Source organism: Dicentrarchus labrax, unplaced genomic scaffold (assembly GCF_905237075.1).
Source record: "Dicentrarchus labrax unplaced genomic scaffold, dlabrax2021, whole genome shotgun sequence".
In the NCBI taxonomy this organism is placed as follows: Eukaryota; Metazoa; Chordata; class Actinopteri; family Moronidae; genus Dicentrarchus; species Dicentrarchus labrax.
The window spans coordinates 11,704,791-11,722,491 of NW_026136716.1; the positions used below are offsets into that span (position 1 = coordinate 11,704,791).

Below are 17,701 nucleotides of genomic sequence, written 5' to 3' on the forward strand. Positions count from 1 at the left end.
AGAGGGGGGATGTGTGTGTGTGTGTGTGTGTGTGTGTGTGTGTGTGTAGGCGACCTCATTAGCATATTGGGCGCCTGTTCCACACGCGCTCCAAACGTTTACCAATCAGATCGGCGCATGCAGCAAACCACGCCCGCGCGGCAACTCGTGTGTCGCGCGCCTCCTCAGCATTGTACTACTGGCGGTGGGGCAGATAGAAGTTGTTAGTTTGCCCTTTACCTCCACAAGTACGAGAGGGAGAGGGGGGGGACTTGAGTTCATTTCTTGTAGTGTAGTTAAATTCAAACAAGTAAACCTCGTCGAGCTCGACAACAGCAGCGTTGACGCCTTTTGAAGGAGCCGCCGAGTTTATCAGCTGAAAGCCAAGTCCTCCCGGGGAGAAGTGATTGTTGGGCACCCCGTGGGGTTTAAAGTTCAGCTAACAGGAGCGTCACTGGCTACTAGCAGGTCGTTAGCTCAATATCGTCACCGATTAGTTTGGTTACTATGGCAGCTGTGTGCCAGTCTCGACGTGCCTTGGTGGAAATACCTGCTCCACAGCCCAAAATTGCAGGTAAGTCTGAGATGTGACCTCTTTATTTTCAGGCTGCGGACATTGCTGTAACTTCTTTGTGCGGGAGGCGCCACTTTGCTATCATGCTAATGTTATCATAAGCGCGCGGCCCCGGGATTAGCAGTCAGTTACCCGCTAATATATTATTGTTAATATAACTTTAATGTGTAACTACAAAACCTATATACCACGGAAATATACTTCCCAGTCGATGTATGAGTCGCGCCCAGTGCTGTGCAACGTTGTAGGGAATATTCACACGAGCCACCGACTGGAGACTGGAAAAGTTTTAAAATTATTTTTAAATGTTTTCCAGCTCGAATGAGGAGGTCCTACCTAGAAATCCTGAGTGCTCGTTTGGCTCCATCTCCACTACCAAGGGGGAGAAACACAGCTGCAAACACAAAGCGTGCACAGTCATGTAAGTACAGAGCAAACCGTTAAAAGAAATATAAAATATACCTGCAAAACTAATGTGTGGTTGGTTTTGTGAGCTCAAAGTGTGATAACGGAAAGGGTGTGAGTGTAAATGCAGGTGGTTTTCAGTGTGTTTTCTCCTACCGGCCCTGTTTCCTTTGGCGTTGAATGTTAGGAAATATGAAATATGACAGCTTGCATGAATGAAATAAAGCCTACTAACTGATGACTAGTCCAATTTATGCTAATGACTTGAGAATGCAGCTCTTCCAGGCCAGTGATTGTGTCCCCCCTGTCTTTGTTTGATGTGGTCTGTTGTCCTAATCATACCCCTTTGTTTTGCAGTGGACTTGTCCATTGGTGGGGTGTGGAGCGGGGGGATAGAGGAGCAGTGTGAGAAGATGGACGATCACCATGCCCCTCTGTCCAAACAGCAGCTAGTACAGCTAATCAGATCCCTCATCTTAGTTGAACAGGTACCAAGATGTGAAATAAAATGCACCGATCGTCTCTTGAGTCCTCACTACATGTGGTGTAATCTGAAATATTATGTGTTTTATTGCATCCTAGAGCCAAGACCCCAGGATCCTGGCATCAGACCTGAAGTATCTCCAGGAAGACCTGCACCTAAAGAAAGCAAATGTTTACCGGTCCATACCCTACTCACGGTTCGGCTCCAACAGGGACGCTCACTGCTACAGAAAGGCATATCCCCATCTGGTGGCTTTCAAAGTGAGTATCAGTGTTGTTATGGCATGTTTCTGCAAATGATGGCACTTTTTGGAAACCAGTTTTTTTTTTTATACTGTCAAGCACCTGTTTACAGCAAAGTGATGTATTTTAGGAGTTGTGAGCTCTTTAAGCACATCCCAGCTGAGCTATTCTATTCTACATAAAGGGATTTTTTTTGTGTCACCGCTGTGTTAAACTGCTCCATATGTTACCTCTATGTGGCACGTTGAGCTGAGTGTTTCATTGTCATCCTAATCCGTTACCTCCTTATCCTCCCCCTCAGGTTTCGTGTCAGGAGTGGGGCCAAGTTCTTCTGAGGAACAAAGAGTGGGACGCGGTGTTGGAGCACACACTGATGGCGTGGCGCTACACCAGCGAGTTGCCGCAGTGGGATACGGCGAACCATAACGCCCTCCGAGAACAGTGTTACAACATCTTGGCAGCTCAGAGCCTGTCTGCTCTCCAGCACTACCGCCCTGAACCCAACAGAGGACGCGAGCTGCTAAGAAGGTAACACATGAAACAATACATACATTATATATCCATTATAATCAGATTGAGGTAATACTCAACAAGTAAAATATCATGTAAACACCTCAGTGCGGTTGCTTAATCACTTTAAATGTTTCTATGCAGTCTTTAAAATTATTTGGGTGTGTAATTTAATTTATTTCAGTGTTTTGCTTTCATGCACGCATCTGAAAGGTCACAGCGTGTAACAGATACTCAGTGGTGTGCCTGTACCAATAAAGTCACTTAATTTCCTTTTACTTTGTCGCTTAATCTAAGTTTACTGCAGGCTGCCCACTTCCTTCAGAACAATAATAACCTCCTTAAACAGCAGCAACCCATGCTGTACATCAATAATTCCCTTTTTAAATATGTATTTTTGACGACTGTCGGGCAGATAAATCTCAAAACAAATTCACAGCATAAACTGTGGTGTATTTGATATGATATCGGCTTACTGCGTTGACTTCGCTGACTTGTTAGCAGCCAATTGCCAACTAAAATATCCAGCTGAAGCAGTGCAACATGGGCATCCTACTGGAGTCCACCTGTTGAATGTAAGTTCACTCATGTTTTAGCTCTGGGTTGTTGCACCAGCACACTGAGGAACTTTGCTGGGTCTCTTTGCTTTGGTACAGGGTCCACTTTCTTCACCTCACAGGTGTTTACTTCAGCTCTCACTGGGGGGCATAAAATCTGTTTCTGTATGATGCTTATCAGTCATTTGAATTGTTTTAGCAGCTAACAGCTAAGATTAAGAGTAAAATAATGAGGTAGCTGCTAGAGTAAACTTGCTAGCTTCACATTTGCTTTCTGCTGGAGCCAACTACCTAACCTCTATGAAGCCTAGTTGCTATCATATTCATAGGTGTGTCATTTTCCTACTGTTGCTCAGTGTATTAGTTGTAGTTGGTTTTCAGTTCATTTCATTTTATGTGTTAATGTTAATAGTAGTGAGAAGGTATCAAGGGGAAACCTGTCTTAACAGTCCTGTTTCTCTGTCTCCAGGTTGAAGATGGTTCAGTTGCACAGCCAGTCAATTGTGCCCTGTATTCAGGAGTTGCAGAGGATTATGGGATGTGCTGATGACTCCTCCATGGACAATAAATAACATGAGAAACACTGTCACCAGCTGGCTAAACCACAGTGAAAAATGAGCTTCATGGATGACCTAAATGATTTATGTGTGGTGCACGGCCAAAAACATTTAACATGGTAGTGTTTGTTTGGAAAACCCACTACAGTGTTCCTCCAAAGGGCAGGGTAGAGGCTGAAAATGGAATAAATGCCAGATAATGCAGGTTTCATGAGGTAATGAAAACCACTTTCTAAATGGTTGAAAATGCAATAAAACCTCTTATTTAATGACATTGCATTTTTACATCAACTGGAGAGTATCGTTCCGAGGAGTGTAACATTTGTTGCCTGGCACAACTCGTAATATATTCATCGTTGGTTAATGTAAAGTTTGTACGTTAACAGCTTATTACACATTTTTTCCAAGAGGAACAATCGCATTCTGAGAAATTTTGTGTTTGGTTGGTGCTGACAGCAGTGAAATTAAAATGTATATTTTTAGAACTTTGTATAGAATGGCTTTTGCATTGACCATTGAAATGTTAAAAGTAAGAAATGGCCTTTCTTGTTGCTTTATAAGGGTGGGTGGGTGTTTGTTTGTATGTATGTATGTGTGTGTGTGTGTGTGTGTGTGTGTGTGTATATATGTCCTTGTTACTGTTGACAATACTTGAAACTGTGGCCTTTGCCGTCTTTGACTAGTTATGTTCTATATGTGTTTGTCACTGATTGCACTGTTGCTGTTTGTCCTGAAAACTTGAATTTTTGATAAAATAGATCCCTAATTTCAATAAAGTCGTTACTTTGTACTGGCAAAAGGCTTCTGTTCATCTGACATCTGTTGTGTATCTCGATCTCTATACAGACATATCAAACAGCGGCTTTCTCCATATACTAAACCAAATGGGACATTTGACATCACTTCTGCAACTTCATTGTATGCAGGTTGTGTTTATAACTTGACATTTAAGGTTTGAATGCATTGCTGTTTGTCAGGTACTTAAAGTAGCTGCGAAGACTGAACTGGTGACCCTTCTGTCGTCAGTATGACAGCCGCTACATTTGCACAGAATAATATAAACCTTAATTTTACTGATGTGTTGAGATGTGCTGCTTAATGTCTGCTGTTCGTGTGGAACACTTGAAATCCTGGTAGGTGTTTACCAGGCATCTGGAGGTGAATGAGTGGAAAAACAACTGACATTTTTCATATGGAGCATTAGACTTACAAAGACCACAAGTGTATGTTAATGCTTGTGTTGTTTCTCTGTTTCCTGAATGGGATTAAAGTGCTGCTGGGTATTTTTTTTTGTAGTAGAATAGCAATGAAGTGCCATGCATTTATAAACCAAAAGAATCTGTATGTGCACCATATAGTTGTGTAGTTTTTGTGTGACATTGATTAGTAGGTAGTGGGCGCTGATAAGTAGGCTGGGGTAGCTGATTTGTACACTGTGGAGTTAGCAAAGCCCCTTGAATGGAGACCGCTGCTTCTTAAAGATAGGCCATTGAAGTAGATAATAGGATTAATCGATCAACGGATTGATCATTTGTCCATCCTGGCAGTGTGTGAGCTCTGCCCTTTTTTAAAGTTACCGTTTCACACCACTAGGTGGAGCCCACGTTGCACCAACATCCAGCCTCACCGTCTCGGCTCAGCCATGTGGCTTCAGTGGAGGAGCAATGTAGACGCAGCTGTTGCCATGGCACTCTGGAGTGAATAATAAATACAATTGAAATGCTATTTATGGTATAAGATAATCAGTGGCGTCTGATAGGGTGAGAAGTTATGGCTGTTGACATGCAGACTTCCTGCTGTGCAATTTCTCTGTCAAAAAAAAAGATGTAATATTACTTATTATTACTTCCTGTTACTCATATAGGGACATCTGTAGTGACATTAGGGGACTTTGATCTCTGATGATATCTCTACAGATCTTGTATATGGATATATTGTACCTTTAGTATTTGGCTGTGATGTTTGTACTTTAAGGATTAATACAGTTCTGTGTCTCCAGGCTATTGAATGGGACGTAGTAATATTACAGCTATGGCAATATATGTAAATGTGGCCATCCCACTCACATAGATATGTGGTTTTAATTTGTAATCTGTGAACTGGAGATTATACTGGTGGGTCGGCGGTGGTTCAGACTCCCACATTTTTAGCCCGTATATAATGGCCTGCACAAATCCCTCAGGAGTCTTGCTTGTTTCAATGTCTCACGCTATCTTTTGTTGCCTTTCGTTACAAAAAGAGAAAAAAAATGAAATGGGGGATAATACCACAGAATGTTTGTCTAAGCGATCACAATAAATTAGTTTTCATAGCTTGCGCTTACAGGGGGAAAAAAATGTAGCAGCATTTTATGGCAATAATATCCTCGTGCATGGTTCTGTTCAGAGGCTTTTTTGAAAATATGCTGTAAATGCATGGCCCGGTCCTCACCTGAGATTAGTCCAAGCAAATGTTTTTCAAAGTGGGATCCGGGGGGGATTTCCTGAGCTACTTCAGAGTCTACCAAGGAGTCCTCAGCAAAATCACAAGCACAGAATCAAATATACAGCGAGGACAACTCAGTCATAAGCACTGCAGCTTACTGATGTTGGCACTGTAGAAGAAGCAACTCTTTAAAGAGGTTGGAGGCAGGCTGAAGTAGTGCAGAAGTTAAAATGCCTTTATTATGACATGGCTGTAAAGATTAAAAAAAACAAAAAACAATGCATTACAGCTCCCCGGTGCCTTTTTCTTTAGGTTGCCCTCACTACTGATCCAAGATCAGACATCTACCAGCTACAAAGACAGACCTCCCGGTTTTGTTTGCTTCTCTGCATAAAGCAGTAAATTCTCCATTTTACCTCGACAATATAACACCCCCACAAACAGCGCTCCATTCAGCTTATCCGAAATCAGCAATAGTTATGTTCCAAACACAGTGTGTCACCAGAGGTTAGCCCAGGGGAGAATGTAAGAATCTTTCACTCTTTCCCTTTGCTCATTATCTCCCAAGTAGCTCTGTTAGATAGTGATGCAGTTCTATATGCAACACAATAAATCATAGTGCAGGGACAGATTTTTAACAGTTAAGTTGGTCTGGGGGAAATATCCAAAAAGGAAATATCCACCCTAAAACTAAATTGTAAAATATATTGCAGTGTTTTATTTTTAGCATTTATGCCCTTCATAGTGACGTTTTTACTACTTTAGTTTGTACTTTTGTTGACATCTGCCTAAAAGGAATGGGGGTTATTGAAGAAGTAGCTGTTTCTGTGTATCTATCTATCTATTTCGAGTGTGTGATTGTCCATGCTGCTGACAATAAACTCAATTAATGGTCCAGTTTATAGAAACTTTTCTCCCAATAAAAAAGTAACAAAGCCCTCTAGTGGCCGGAGGAATATTGAGGTTGGCTGTTTTCCTTCCTGTTTCTTACTGACAGTCACAATGGGTTTTTTTTAGCCATCACCACGATTGCACCACGACCTTTCCCTAACCAAACCTTAACCGTAGCTGTACGATCAGCTGCATTTTTACAGTGGTGATTTGTAATGGTTTTGGAAGGCACTGAGGACGGATGTCAAGGGTGTCAACTCAGAAAAGACTTACATGAGCCGTGCTGGAGGGCAGGAGTTTGTACCAGTCCACTGACCAGCAGCCCCCTGATCTCAGTAAACTCATAAATAAGACATGGTAAACAGCGTTTTCTGACTTTACAAGTTGACACCAACTTCCTGAATGCACTATTAAATAACTGACCGGCATACAGTGGAGTATATCATCATGATACTGAGGGCTACAAAGGAAACATCCGATTTGTAGGTGCTTTTGGAATGACACAGCTTTGTCGACCCATCATTTTTACAGTTTTCAGCCATGAAATGTGGCTGCACCTGAACCGGAACACGAGTGAGTTCAAGTGTGCTCTTAAGAAGCTGAGACAAATGCAGAAAATCACTAACTGCGTAAGCAAAGACGAGGCAGGGCGGAGGAAGTCGGGTGTACCAAAAAAAAAAAGCAAGTTACAACACTTCATCCCAAAATAGCTCCTGCAATGCCCTGGACATCACAGATGGATTGCGTTGCTGAGGAATGACTAATTCCCTCTCGGTAGAATGCAAGGTTTACATCGGTGGTTTTTAATTCTGGACCTCAGGATGCACAGCTGTGCTGCTTTTCATTCATCTTCACCCGTCTAAAAAAAAGGGGCTGATTTACACCTGGGATGCCAGGTGAGTGTAATTAACAGTAATTAACTAGCTGTGAAGATAGAAAACCAGCACTACTGAGTCCCAGAGACTTGCAGAAGCGACAGAGAGTGAGTGAACACAGTGGCTGAGTGTCTGTACGGGACTTGAAGAGTCTTACATTCCTCTCATAGACATCTGTATGTACATTCAAACACCTGTCTCTTCCGCTTGGGCAAACAGAGCTGAGAGGAAGTGAAAGAGAGCATTTTGATGCCACATAGCTGGAATTACAATATTAAATTCAAAGACCTGAGCAGGTAGCAAGGACAACACTTGCTGCCACAGTACTGAAGATGCCCTTTATATTCTTAAAGTGTAATAGTGTTTTACAACAGTAGCTTCCTTCCACAGAGTGACCAGGGCTTTGGTTCAAATTAGCAGGGCTGTGAGCCAGTTATTCCTGTTCTTTAATTCCCCCAATGAACACTTAGATATACTGCATATATTGTAAGTGTTAATAGTTTTTCAATCTGTGACCTCGTAGCCCCCAGTACAGTTATTGCTTTGAAAGAAAATGCCACTGGTGGTCAGAATTATTCATTACTGTCTGAAAAGGTTTAGAGCAGCAGGGCTATAGAATTCACAAGGGATGGTTACAACAAAAATGAATTTATAATAATCAAAACAGCATTAAATAGTCAATTATGAGCAATGATCCCTCGAGCGTTCATTTATTTCACTTCCTAGGTATTAGTTACTCAGTTAGTCGACCTTTTTCATATCAGATATTTTGAGTCATAGCACAAAAAAGAAAACATGTCTGCATTCCATTTAGGTGTAGAATTGTCAGGGCCCTGGAATCATGCATGCTGGCTCAGCTTACTGTGATACTTAAATGGAACAGACCCAGTCAATTTTGACCAGTTTTTGCACATATAACATAATAGTTAGAGTAAAAAGTATCAGTTATTGGTGGATTTTGGTTCCTTTTGACAAAGCCAGCCTAGCATTTCCAGTCGTTATGCTAAGCTAGCTGCTAGCTCCAGCTTCATAATGAATACTGAACGCACAGTCATGAGAGTGACATCAATCTTTTCATCTTCCTCGCGGCAAGAAAAGCGAAACCGACGTTTTCCCCCCGAATGTCAAACTATTCTTTCAATCGAGTCCCGGTAGTATCAACAATATCTTAACTTCCTATTTCACATAAAAATACTCATTTTCAGATTCCTCCCTCTGGGACTAAATTTGAAAATTTGAATACAAATGAAATCAGAGCTCTCTCCCACAACTTCACTTCAAAGCTTAAACCACCATTTAAATTTTTTTTTATTTTTTTTTACCAATGTCAATTTTCATTTCATTGTTGTTTGAGTGTTTGGTGTCACAGTTTTTTTTTTTTTAGCATTGATAAAATATTCCATTCATTCCCTGTCACCGGATATTTCCAATGAGTGAGCCCAGCATTTTTTTTTTGTTGAGAGCAGCTGGGTTTTTTCAGTTACAGAAGAGTGAAGCAATTTGTTCTGTGGCAAAAGGTCAAGAGAAATGAGTGAGCTCTATCAAATCCTGAAAAGGAATCCAGCTGGAATCAAAATACACAATGTGTTTTTTTTTTTTTACAAACTGTTAAAAATATTTTTCTGATATTTCTTTGTTTTAAGACCCTGCACAGTGGGGAGAAAAGTGGACAAGATGGTAGAGAAAAGGATGAGGAATTAGATGTAACAAAGGTCACAAGTCTTATTTGAACCCATGGTCTGCACTCCCGTCCACTGAGCAATCTCCCTCTTCCCCAGTGTATACACTGCAGTGGGTTTTGGCTGAGGGAAGCATGCTAGGTAAATTAATTACGTTTGTTTTTCTTAGCACAAAAACGGTCGTGGCGCTCTCTCTTCCACCTACCTCATCAAAATCGAGATTCAGTGGTAACTTGGCCGATATTTAGGATGGAGGCACTTTACACGCTCAAGGACTCGAATATTTATGCTACTTGGACGCTGAGCATATTAAAGTGTCGTTGACTAGCTGACAAAGAGCGAGCATCACTCAGCCGGATGTGAATAAATGACCACGTAATGGCGCTGTCAGAACTCATTATGTCAAGCTTTTTCAGATGACTCTAAAATGTTTGGCTCCCGAGTCTCCGCAACTGCAAATGTTTATAATGCAGGTTGATTCTACACGCCCCGCAGGTCAATGGAAGCAGGTGCTCATGAATAAAGAGGACGTTAAATATGCGTGAAGTTATTAGTTACAAGCCTGATATTTTTTACAAGTTGCTGTCTGTATTTTAGCTTTGCTAGTTGGCCAATGCTGTCAATACGTTTCTTCTTCTTGTGTCTTCGCTCGCATTCTTCCTCCCTCAACTTCTCTCTCCCAAGGTGGCCTTGGGGAGCCCGGTTTTATTCAACTCACAGCACAACATGTCCCAATGCAAAAAAAAACAAAAAACAATGACAGCACTTGTCCCGAATTGTTCTTTGCCGCATACAATTATTACTGTTATTCATATTTTATTATGTTTGTTTGTTTTGTGCCCAGAGCCATAATGATAAGATGAGAATGCAAATGCACAATGGCACATTCAAAACAGTCACATAAATGAATTAAAGGATTGTGAGTTTTTCTGTTGACCTCTATCTGCAACCAGTAGCAAAGACAGGAAAGTTTCTACCTTCTCCTCCACCACCCAGTCTTTAATAACACTTAACATTAATGTTTATATGGAAAAAAGGGGGGGAATGGTCTATGGCAGTGTTCAGTTCCAGTGTAGTGCAGCATAAAGTAGAGATGCAGAGGTCGCCTTAAACATGTGGTTTCAGTCTAAACATACATCAATCATATTTAAGCTGAAGCTGTGATAATAATATAGAATAATAGTAGTGGAACTACATGCATGCTTTCTGATACACTAAAGAGAAACATAATCAAAATAGTGTCATATGAATGTAATTTGTAGGTACTTGCAAGTGTAACATTTGTTCCTATAGAGGTTGAATGCACTCATCGTGAGTGGCTTTGGATGTAACGTTAGGGACAGTAAGCTATAAATAGATGTTATGCATGGAGGATGATAATACTGTGATGTCTTTTTTTGACCATATGTGACTTAGTTTTTGTTCCATCCCGGCGCTGTTGTAAATCATTTAGCGTCTGACTAAAGAGGGGAACATTTGAGCAGTGGCTAGAAAGTGGGCTAGAGCTAGAAATCTCAACAGCTGGTGGCTGTCAAACACACACTGCGAGATTATGATGGTAATTTGGTGCTACGGGTGAGCAGAAAAATATCCTGATTGTGGCCTTGGCATTGGTGGTGACCTCAGGTTTCTGAAGGCACATTTTAAATTATGGAGTCAGGTTAATGGCTCACTCAGAGAGAGAATGAAATCCAGATTTTAGGCAACGGGCTGGAGCTTCCTTTGTGCATAACAATACCTTTTTAAAATTGCCACACAAAAAAAACCCTGCTTAGAACTTATCGTCTTGTCAGAAAAAACTTGACTTTGTACTATAAGGGTGAAGCTGGTTGGTGTTCCCATTGACTTCAACGCACCAGAGGAAATTATTTCATGTCACATTGGCTTTTAAAATTCTGCCACAGTGGTTGCTGCCTAATTGCCCTTTTAAATAAAGCCAAGTGAAGTTCAGTGTTTTAAACGAGAAGAGCACTTTTCAGACACATGAATAAAGAACAATATTAGAGAACACATCAAAAATGCATAAAAATTCTCACTGCCACCTCTCAGAACATTGGATTACCCAGAACATTGCTCTAATAGCAGGAGCTAGACAGGTGAGCACCTTGGGTTCACTGTGCTCCCAGGGAGCGGTGTGTATGTGTGTGAGACGGAGTGAAAGGCAACAGAGATGGACAGCATAATGGTGGGTGGTGGGGTCTTAAAATGACAGAGGCGAGCTGCTGACCAGCCCCGAGGGGCCCCGTCCCAGGGTCATGTGTCATTAACACAGTCTGATTTGGTGGTAGACTCCGAAACAGCGGAGCAGTGGGGACAGCAATGCAGTTTTCATGGCTGAGTGGAAAGCGCTTGCGGCCAGCGCCTGTCCTCACTTTGCCTCTTTCCAACGGAATAAGCTCCAACCAGGCAGCATCAGGCAGCCAGAAGATTTCTCCCACTCACTAGGCTGCACAGCCAGATGCGTGTCAAGATACACTCACCTTATTTTCACTAAGTTTAAGTAGTTGTATGAGAATGTCAAAAAAAGGCAAATCATCAGTGTTTACATTAGCCCACTTCCATTAGGAGTTAATTTAACACATTTAAGTAAGTTTCAGCACAACCAGCCCAAAGCTATATCAGCTGTGTGAATGGATAAAAGGCTTTCCAGTCGATTCTTGTCAAGTGCAAAGTGATACAAAGACAAATTAACTAGGCTTACAAATAACTCTGTTGCAAAATGCAGACTGTGGAAGCAACACATTTGGGGCGACGGAGTCTATATTCGCTGTCCATCTTTCTCAGTCATAGCGACGATCCCATTTAAATTTAGATCATGAGTCACACTGATAGGCGTGAAAGATCTGGAGTGAAAGCTAAATTACTGCCACGGAACCTGAACACAGAAGTGCTGATGGTGCTGAAAGTAGAACACAAAAGTAGAGAGCTGTCAAGCTATAAAATTACACAGCAAGCTGGGTGAAAAGATGATTACGGGCAATTATGCAGCAGCAAATGCCCTCTAAGGGGAGACCTTCCGCGTTTTCGAGGTTCGCTGCAATGGACACACAAATAGCAATACAGTGGAGCATCTGCTGTGTTTGTTCATGACAACTGCGATCTCTCACATGAATACAATTAACAGTAAGTGGCTCTGTATGATGAAAACTATATATTATACAACAGTAAGAGCTAATTCACTGCTGCACAATTGGATAATGCTGAGTATGTCAACACACACACACACACACACACACACACACACACACACATTGATGTAACGTAGTTAGTAGAGCACAGTAGGGGTATACTAACTACTACATTTATCTGACTGCTAGTTACTTTGCATACTATGATGTCAAATATAAAATGTATGATCAGGTGAAACATGATGCATTGTTACAGGATGAAATACCCGACAGCATAAACTATTTCAAATTCAATTTAAAGTTAAAATCTCGAACAGCTACAATATTAAGATATTAAAATATAGGACTTAAGCACTCAGCCTATGGGGTGCATGCTGTACCAGGTGAACTGGGGCACTCTGGAATTAATGTATTAATGTATTGAAGCCATATAAAGTAGCAGTACTTTGAATGTGCAAATTAATCAAATACGTATCACAATGTCTCCCCTAATAGGGTTTTTTTTGTGCTTTGTTATGAAGGTTGCTTAAGGATTAATTCCAGTCTGGCACGTAATTTGTTGTTCTTATTTTATGAATATATTTCCCCAATAGACAGAGAAGTTTTGAGTCTATTTTTAGTATGGGCAGATCAAAACAAAATCATGCACTTAAAAAAATTCATTTGGCATTTGTCCATTAAGAATATAATATGAAACACTAGGATTTTGGGTAGAATCTCATGGCTTTAATCAGCATCACTTATTATACTCACTACAATAATTTGTGTCAACTTAGACTCACGCAAACATGGAAATTTATCACATAAAAAAGCATGGAAACCCACTGTTTCACCATTCCCAACTGTACCTTTCACGTATCAAACGGATTGTGTGTTTCAGCCCTCCCTACACGCCAGTCTTCCTTCCCAGACAGGAAGTCATTACAGGGGCTCTCACCCCATCACAGATGGCCATTTAACACATCGCTGGCAACTGCAAATGAACCAGGAGTAGCAGCCGCTTGACTAGACCCGGCCGACTTTGCACAAATGTTTATCTCTCACTCACCTGCTGTGCGGGGATGGGAGGTGCACTTCTACCTTGGCTCCATTTTCACTTTATTTATTTATTTCTATTTGTTTGTCACAGGGAGCAAACAATTTAAATTCAGTTTGGAGGATTTGGCGAGGTTGTGTGGTTGCAACATGTCCTCATACTTTGCTGAACAAACACCATTTAGCATGGTTTGGAAGGAATCGGTGTAGCCTGGATGAGGACTTCTCCTTTGTTTATTTTCTGTTTTGTATCTTTTTATTTCTCTTTGAGGAGCAGGGGAAAGAGCTGATTTTTCTTAAATCCCCTTTTGCTGCCCCATCGAAAATTTGTAATAGCCATATTCGCTCTGTCAAGCTGCCTTAGCCTTTTGGTGCGTCTGGAGTTCCACTGGTGATAAAACAGATAAAGCCGACTTGACAAGTTAAAAATGAGAAAGCAATTGTGGCTGACACCCTGGAGACAGCCATCCTCTCTCTCTCTTTCTCTCTCTCTTTCTCTGCCTCTTCCTCCCTCTCTCTTGCTGTGTTCTATTTGCTCTTGTTCTCTAGAAATGCCTTGCTTGTTATTTACTATCTCTACTGAGTAAAATATTAACGAAGATACCTCTTGAGGATGTTTGCAAGTGCTGAGCGATACGACTGTAGCCCTGCTATTAAGGGAGTGAGCCTATCACTGAGGAATGTAAACACGGCGCCTATTCATTAGACCCATCCTATCATTCCACCACTTTGCATTTAATGCAGTATATTGACTTGGTATTATTATATTATATTGTCTGGTACAGGATACTGTTGACATATATATTGTGAAGTTGTGAGGAAGAGAAAGTACTAATATTTGTGTCTGTTTTCATGCATAGGTTAAACTTTGTGTGCGTGAGAGAATGTAGGGATCAAGCCTTGCCTTTTGAAAAATTCACATGAGAGAGGGGAAAGAGGGGGTTGATAGAGCTAGTGCTGGCAAGGCTGGGTGTCTAAATCACGGCTTGGAATGGACCCCTCGGTGTGGCGATTGGCTGTCACAGCCACAGATGGAGGACGGCGCCCACAGGAAAAGGATAAACTGTCTGATAAGCGCACGGTGAGGTACAGGACTTCTGCTGGCAGACAGGCTCTTGAGAGAGATGGGGGTGGGGGGGGGGGGGGAAGATGGGAATAGAAAAGGAAAACGAGTCAAGAGGGAACAGGCAACAGATGAATCTCCATCTGTGTTCAGAGCTGAGCAGGGATAGCAGCGTGAGAACAAGCCAAACAACCACTGAGGTGCAGCTTTGGTCTCATACCTCTTGTGGGTTTACCTCTCCGAAGGAACACTTAAGTGCATTTTGATATCTTCCATTTCCACAGAAGAATGGCTAGCACACTCTTCTGTAATAATGAGCTGAGATGAATGGCATCAATCAGCTGCTTCAGAAATGGAGACCAATACAGCAGCTATATAGCAGCAGCAACAACAGTGTTTATTTAATCAATAAAAAATGAAACGAGCAAATGGCAAACCTATAACTCTATTCTGTATTAGTGAAGATTGACACCAATGTGACCACGATAAATGCTAAAATTGGAGAGACCACGTCTGACTCATGATCTGCCGCAGTGGGATGCCTCTCACAAACTGGTCATTCACTCGTGGATGCACATCATTCATTTGCCAACCTTTGGCCAAGTTAGGGAATGAACCTGCACCGACCTTTGGCCAAGTTAGGAAATGAACCTGCACCGACCTTTGGCCAAGTTAGGAAATGAACCTGCGCCGACCTTTGGCCAAGTTAGGAAATGAACCTGCGCCAACCTTTGGCCAAGCACCCATCCAGTTAATGAGCAGGAGGCAGCCATGAGAGGTTTTTATGCAAATGGTTTATTTATAAATGTTTTATTGGACAACTCAGTACATTTTATTGGACATACAAGTGGGACTGATTATGAGTTTTATTTTGAGTACAACCTTCAAAAAAGCTCCCTAGCAAAATGGCATTGCAAATTATGGGCCAATGTCAAGCATTTAGGAGGCTCTATTGGCCAAAATGGAATATAATATTATTTTTATTTTTCTGTAGTTCATAATCTGAAGATAAGAATTGTTGTGTTTTCGTTACCTTAGAATGAGCAGTTTCTATCTACAGGGGGAGTGGGTCCTTTTCTACCGAGCCATGTGGAACTGGCAAGTTTCTACATTAACCCCGAATGGACAAACCAAACACTGACTCTAGATAGGGCCTTTTTGCAGATTTTGTGGTATCCACTTGGGTGCAATCCGCAAACTATAAGCACTAGACCCACCTTAACTTTTGCGTCCATGCAAATACAAATACAAGAATGGCATGAGGATACTGCCGTAAAATATTTTATGGAGGAGATTGGATGGATGGTTTGGTCAAGCATACCCATAATATTTCTGTAACCATAACCAAGTAGTTGCCAAAACGAAACCTCTTAGAAGGTACTGACAAAGTCCTATTATGTTTCAATATGATGACTTGTTGAGAATTTTATGTGGTCATACATATGTTCTCTAGAGCCAGAAAACAATTCAATAAAATTTCAATCTCCCTGTGGAGTATATCATTTACTAACATAATCCAGGTACGCGCACACTCAACAATCCTCATACTTTTGTAAACCCTATATTCTGCTGCTTTGGAATGATGGGCCTTCATTCCCTATAGCATCTTATGACACATGAAGTTCAAGTTAAAAGATAGGTAGTATATGGTAAAATGTGTCTTTAAAGAAACATAATAATATCCCTTCAGTAATACAAAGGGATCTATGAATGAATCCAAATACAAATACCTCCCAGATTGACAGAGCCCTATCTGTTATTCCCACAGCCTGTTTTGGGTTAAGGGGCTTTTCCGCCTAAATCCAAGCTGTATGGAGTTGGCTCTTGAAAGATGGTGCTCATAAGTAAGTCTAGTAATGTGGGTGTCTGTTTGTAATATAATGTGAATTATAGAGCTACCTATTATTTGTTACATCCAATAAAGTGACCTTAAAGCATTATTGCCTCCTTGGAGATGAGCAAAACAGAGAAGAAATGGCAGAAGCTGTTACCTACACTGAAATAAGTAAATCAATATTTATGTTTTTTACAACCTTTTTTGCTCAGTATTTACCAAATGTATTTATTTAGTTGGGTCTTTCCATATAGAATTAAACAATGGCAATAAAGAAAAGCCATATACTGTGTAAAATTCAAAGCCAGAGCCTCAATTCAGTTTCACCGTAGGCATGGTATTAACTGGGTGATGAGCAGGACAGTCCTTTAAACATGCTGTCATATGCCTTTTACTCAAGAGTTGCTTCTGTTTAGCCACTCTACCATAAAGCCCTGATTGGTGGAGTGCTGCCGAGCTGGTCGTCCTTCCGGACAGCTAACTCTAGGAAGAATCCTGGTGGTTCTAAACTTCTTCCATTGCACAATTATTGAGGTCACTGAGCTCTTGGGAACAGTTTTATACCTTTGGCCTAATCTATTCTTCTTGACAATTTTATTGTAGAGGTCTAAAGAGAGTTCATCAGACTTTATGGCTTGGTTTTTGTCCTGACATAATGTGCTCCACTCAACTTCTCAAGAATAATTAAACAGGATGCACCTGACCACAATTTCTTGTGCCACAGCTAAGGGTCTGAATAGGTCATTGAGTGAAGATTGATGGGCAAAATGACAATGTTATCCATTTAAATTAAATGTAGAACACAATTAAATGTGAAGGTGTTAAAATACTTTGTGATGCCACTGTGACTGAAAGTACTGTACAGAAACTACTACTTTCAAAACTAAACCAATTCGAAGATCTGTATCTTTAGCTGAGCATGATGGATGTGTACGTGCTTCCATTTGTACTTTTTCAAATCTTGTTCTCACCCCAGCTGAAAGCCCGTTGATAGCCTGATAGACTGCTAGCTATCACATTTCAACCACCTCTACCTTTACGCCTCGAAACTTTGCATGTTGGGCAAGTAATTGTTATTGATCCACTCTTACATTTTCTAACATCACTGAGTTAACTTATGACTTAAGAAAGCAACTGTTTAATATTCAGAGCAAGTAACTCTCTCCATACTGGTGAACTGGAACAAATATATACATTGCAATATGGCAGGAGAAGTATCATCAAACAGAGAAGTTACAGGGCAGGGGACATTTCCTGCAAGACTGAAGCATCACAGGCTGGAGCTAATATTCTCAGCCAACATCTGAGACCTTATTCTATTAAGATGAAGGCCATCCTATTTTAGTAAGGATGGCCCAGCCCCCCAAAAAACCCCGGTTATTTAAAAAAAGGATCCCAATATCAACACAGCAGCCAGTCAGAGTTGTGGAGTTAACACTCTTCACCACCTCCTCTGTGGCAGGT

At 41.2% G+C, this 17,701-nt stretch overlaps 1 protein-coding gene across 2 annotated transcripts; it reads left to right on the forward strand.

The window, feature by feature from the left end:
* Window positions 1–162: 162 nt before the first annotated feature.
* Window positions 163–4,107, forward strand: LOC127378695 (uncharacterized). 2 transcript variants are annotated; one of them, XM_051427843.1, is made up of 7 exons: window positions 163–553; window positions 870–974; window positions 1,316–1,446; window positions 1,541–1,702; window positions 1,986–2,212; window positions 2,696–2,769; window positions 3,221–3,315. In XM_051427843.1, exons 1-6 carry the CDS (start codon window positions 487–489, stop codon window positions 2,724–2,726), a joined length of 723 nt encoding a protein of 240 aa, XP_051283803.1. In that variant the 5' UTR covers window positions 163–486; the 3' UTR covers window positions 2,727–2,769; window positions 3,221–3,315. The 2 variants fall into 2 exon arrangements, with proteins under 2 accessions (XP_051283803.1, XP_051283802.1); XM_051427842.1 differs by lacking the exon at window positions 2,696–2,769 and having other exon boundaries at window positions 167–553; window positions 3,221–4,107.
* The last annotated feature ends 13,594 nt before the right edge of the window (window positions 4,108–17,701 follow it).